General features: G+C 53.9%; 1 protein-coding gene across 1 annotated transcript in view; it reads left to right on the top strand.

Moving 5' to 3' along the window:
- Hgh1 (HGH1 homolog) overlaps positions 1-3,272 on the top strand; it is a 3,945-nt gene extending 673 nt beyond the window's left edge. The window contains exons 2-7 of the mRNA XM_033759200.1: positions 4-167; positions 243-343; positions 440-538; positions 709-800; positions 880-1,002; positions 1,080-3,272. Of these exons, the coding sequence (XP_033615091.1) occupies positions 4-167; positions 243-343; positions 440-538; positions 709-800; positions 880-1,002; positions 1,080-1,253 (753 nt within the window). The 3' untranslated portion in view covers positions 1,254-3,272. The remainder of the gene's footprint in view (positions 1-3; positions 168-242; positions 344-439; positions 539-708; positions 801-879; positions 1,003-1,079) is intronic.
- The last annotated feature ends 926 nt before the right edge of the window (positions 3,273-4,198 follow it).

The following is a 4,198-nucleotide window of genomic DNA, read 5'->3' as shown; positions in this document are numbered from 1 at the left end:
ATGGGTGCGCTGGCCGCAGCGGCGCCGGGGTCGGGTCTAGAGAGGCTGGTGTGCGCTCTGTGCACGTCCGGCTACAACGCGCGCGCGCCCCTGCATTACCTGGGACCTCTGCTCTCCAACCTTAGCCAGCAGCCAGCGGCGCGAGCCTACTTGCTGGACCCTGACAGGTAAGTTAAACTTCCACGAGGTTGGGGAAGGGCCAGGGAGGAGGACGGATGGCTATACATAGTCCTTCCCAACAGGTGCGTGATCCAGCGGCTGCTGCCCCTTACCCAATACTCAGACTCCTCGTTGCGCAGGGGCGGGGTGGTGGGGACCCTGCGGAACTGCTGCTTCGAGCACCGTGAGTGGTGGGGAGGGCATGGGTGTTACTGAGGTTGGGATTGGACTCTGCAGCACCTGAGGATCCAACCGACCCCATCCTTGTCTCCACTCCTAGGACACCACGAGTGGTTACTCGGGCCTGAAGTTGATATTCTCCCCTTCTTGTTACTACCTCTGGCTGGGCCTGAGGATTTTTCAGAGGAAGAGATGGCGCGTGAGTGCCCTGAGTGGGAACCTCAGGATTGGCCAGGCGGGAGAGGAGGCAGCAGAGGGAGAAGTAGAAGGAAATGTCCCAGAGGGAGTTGCTAAGTACAGGTGAGGCTTACACAGGCAGAGCCTGGACTAGCCACGCTTCCACTGGTGGCTGCCACTCTCCTCCCCTAGGGCTTCCTGTTGATCTCCAATACCTGTCACCAGACAAGCAGCGAGAGCCTGATGCTGACATCCGCAAGATGCTCATTGAAGCCATCATGCTGGTGAGTGGGGGTCCTGCTGTTATAGCCAGTCTGCAGCACACACACATTGACATCTGAGTAACTGCTACCATCTCCCCAGCTGACAGCCACTGCACCAGGTCGTCAGCAGGTGCGGGACCAGGGAGCATACCTGATCCTTCGAGAGCTGCACACCTGGGAGCCAGAGCCTGATGTGCAGATGGCCTGTGAGAAACTTATCCAGGTGGGTGCAGGGTTGGAGAAGCTGGGGAAGGGGTGGTCATAGCTGGGCACCTGCTCACCTGCCTGTTCTTTTGGCAGGTGCTTATTGGGGATGAACCAGACAGTGGCATGGAAAACCTGCTGGAAGTGCAGGTGCCTGAAGATGTGGAGCAGCAGTTACTGCAGCTAGACCACCAGGAACAGGAGGAGTTAGAACAGCGGCAGCAGGAGCTGGATGGAGAGTCAAGGGGAAAGAGGCCTGCAGCTACCTGAGGTCCCTGCTGCCTAATGCCAGCTCCAGAGCTGCCTCTGCCAGGCTTCCCATACTAGGCTTGCCTCCTGCCACTCTAATCCCCTTGATCAGAGGTGGTACCTTGCTTAGAAGCAGAGGTACACTCATGCTACAGTTTGCGCTAAGAGTTCTAGAATGAATGCCCAGTAAACATTGGAGGTTTGAGGGAATTCTTAACCTCATGTTCTGTTGCTACCAGTAAAAATGAAGGTTGTTGCACAGCTGAGCCAGAGCTAGCCAGACCTGTACCACAGCTTCCTCCATGTGAAGCAGATTGATGGCCAGGGAAGCCACCCTTTGCTTGTTCCCAGGCATTGTTGTGGGACTGGACAGAAAATATTGCAGTTTCTTATAGTTAAACAACAAAAACAAAAAAAACATCATTGCAGTCTCTGAGGAGCCAGCTGGAACTTCTAACTCCCAAAGGAACTGCATGGTCTGGGCATGGGCCAGTTCAGGTGTAAACAGTGCCCCATCCCTTGGGGTCTTCTAGGACCCAAGCCTGTCCTCGCTTCCTGTGTTCTATGTACCCTTTTGTTCTGTATTTTGTACTGGGGATCAAACTCGGGACCTTGGGTTTGTGAGGCAGGTGGCAGAAACACTGAGCTAAATCCCCGGCTTCTATTTCCCCTTTGTGATCAATCTCCATCTTGAACGTGGCCCTCATCCAGCCCTCAAATTAGGTCTGTTTCCTGGCCAATTTCCCGAGCCTCAGCTGTACTGAAAGACTTCCAGACCCTCCTGCTCCTAGGGTCTCTAGCCTACCTCTACAGAGAACTAGATGTGCCTACAGCTTTGCTCCATGTCTAAACCTTTTTCCCCAACCACCATCTTTACTTCTCAGAGCCTACTATAGGTCTCAGAGCAGCCTTCTCTGCTTTTCTTTTCTGGACCTGTGGTGTGTTCCTCCACCAATTCTGCAGTTGTCATGGCAGTTCACCCCAGTATGTTCCCTTCCTGAGCCTCTCATCAGACCTCACTGCCACCTGCTCATGGGGCTCTTGAGTGCTCTTGTGCTCCTCACAGATAGGCCCTACCAGGTTCCTGTGATCCTGATGAAGGCCTCAAGTTGTCTTGCTGGGAGTTTTCAGTACCCCATTCTACACCCTTGAATTTAGAAGACTGTCCCACCTGACAGTGCTTCACTGAGTTCCAGGTGTCCTCTTCCCCTGTGGGGCCTTGTTTGTTAGTTTTTTGGTCCTGGGATCAAACTCAGACCTTGTGCTTCTGAGGCAGGTGGAGGAACCACTGAGCTAAATCTCCAGCCCTGTTGCTGTGGACCCTTGTGACCTGCCCCATTAAAGATCTGGTGCTTTGGGCAGGGATGATGTGTGGCTTGATGTTTTCTCTGTCCTAGAACTCCAGGAGGTAGTGGTGGAGCCTCAGCCCAGGGAGGCATCTGCAGGCCTTCTCCCTGCAGAAGACAGCTGCACCCTTAGTTCCACAGAATAAACCTTTTATCTGCTTACACCACCCACCCTCCCTCAACTGACCAGGCACTTTCCTTAAGGCAAATAATGGCATACAGGCAGTGGCTGCCTGGAGAATGCTCTACTGGGCTGCCCAGCTTAGTGCCTCAGAGCTCCAGGCTGGTGGAACCCACTCCTTGTATAGTGCTGTCCTCTAGGGACCCAAGTCTGGGCCAAGGGTGCTGTTGGGAGCATCCTGACACTGGGCACCACAGATGGATCTCAGACCTAAAGCCCACGCTGTGTCATCCCTGGACCGTGGTTCCACTGCACTGAACCAGTAGTCAAGTGGAGGGGCCACTGTCTATCACTCCTCACCCATATGCCATACCAAGCACCAAGTCCAGAGCAGAAGGGTATGTGTGCCATAGGCAGTACCCAGCGTTGCAAAGCCACCTGGGGCAGGCCTAGATAGGCAGAAGGGCATCTAGAGCAGCCCCTGAAGTAGGTCTTGGCACTCTACTGGCAAGGCTGATGGCTGCAGCCTGCTTCTGCCCCCATCAACCACCTACACCTATGGCTTGTGACCATTGCCTCCAATGGTGCTGCTTTTGGAGAGGCCATCCTATTCACAGAAGCTAAAGGACAGGGTGGAGACATGGAGCAGAGGTTGGTTGGTCCTGAGCTCAGCTCTAGGAATCTGTGGTTATCCAGCAGAATGTTCTCACATTTCAGATCCCTCCTGGGGAAGTGGGGTTGGGGCTGGGTCCAAGTGGGCCTCTAGGTGGGCAGGCCATGAGGATACCCTTGCCATTGTACAATACCAGCATGGTGGCAATAGACCACCATGCTAACCAACTGTCAGAACAGCCTTCACGCCTCTTTCCCGTGCCAGGCAGCAGTGGTGGCCTGATACTGTTAACCAGTTCCAGCAGCAGGCTGCTGATGTCTCATACAGCTACATCTACTACCCAGCCCACCCCCACCCCCAGGAGGGGCTGGGCTAATGATGTACTGGTGAATGTCATGGATCTGGGCCTCAGGATAAGCTTGGCCCTTGGGCCACAGGGATGTCTGAAGAGGGGAATGCTTTGCTCACACCTTATAGCTTTCCTCAGATGATCCATGTCCCTGGTGTCTCTAAAGTTTTGGGGTCTCCGTTGTACCTTTAGGATCACACTCCACTCTGAGAGGTACACTGCTTGGCCTCCCAGACCTTCTGAAATCTGAGTGGAAGCCTTTCTGACCCCACAACCCTTGCATTCTTCATGTGCATAAAACTAACACCATGTGGGTGGCACCAAGCACTACCACCAGCTAGAGCAGTAGCCAGGCTTATTTCTTCACTGTATGGGTGGAATGCCTGGATTGCTGGGCACTGTGAGCCCAATCTGGAAGAACAAATTCTCTAGACAACTGCTACTCTGGAACATGGTACTCTGGGACTTTTACTAAAGTCTTTCACCTTTGCACTTTTGAGGCTGCAAAAGATGGAGTCCTGTTAGTTCTTGTGATGT

This window comes from Fukomys damarensis, unplaced genomic scaffold, assembly GCF_012274545.1.
Source record: "Fukomys damarensis isolate Sample0158 unplaced genomic scaffold, DMR_v1.0_HiC HiC_scaffold_5, whole genome shotgun sequence".
NCBI lineage: Eukaryota > Metazoa > Chordata > Mammalia > Rodentia > Bathyergidae > Fukomys > Fukomys damarensis.
Note: the sequence above shows the minus strand (reverse complement) of the source record. Positions and strands in the feature narration are given on the sequence as shown.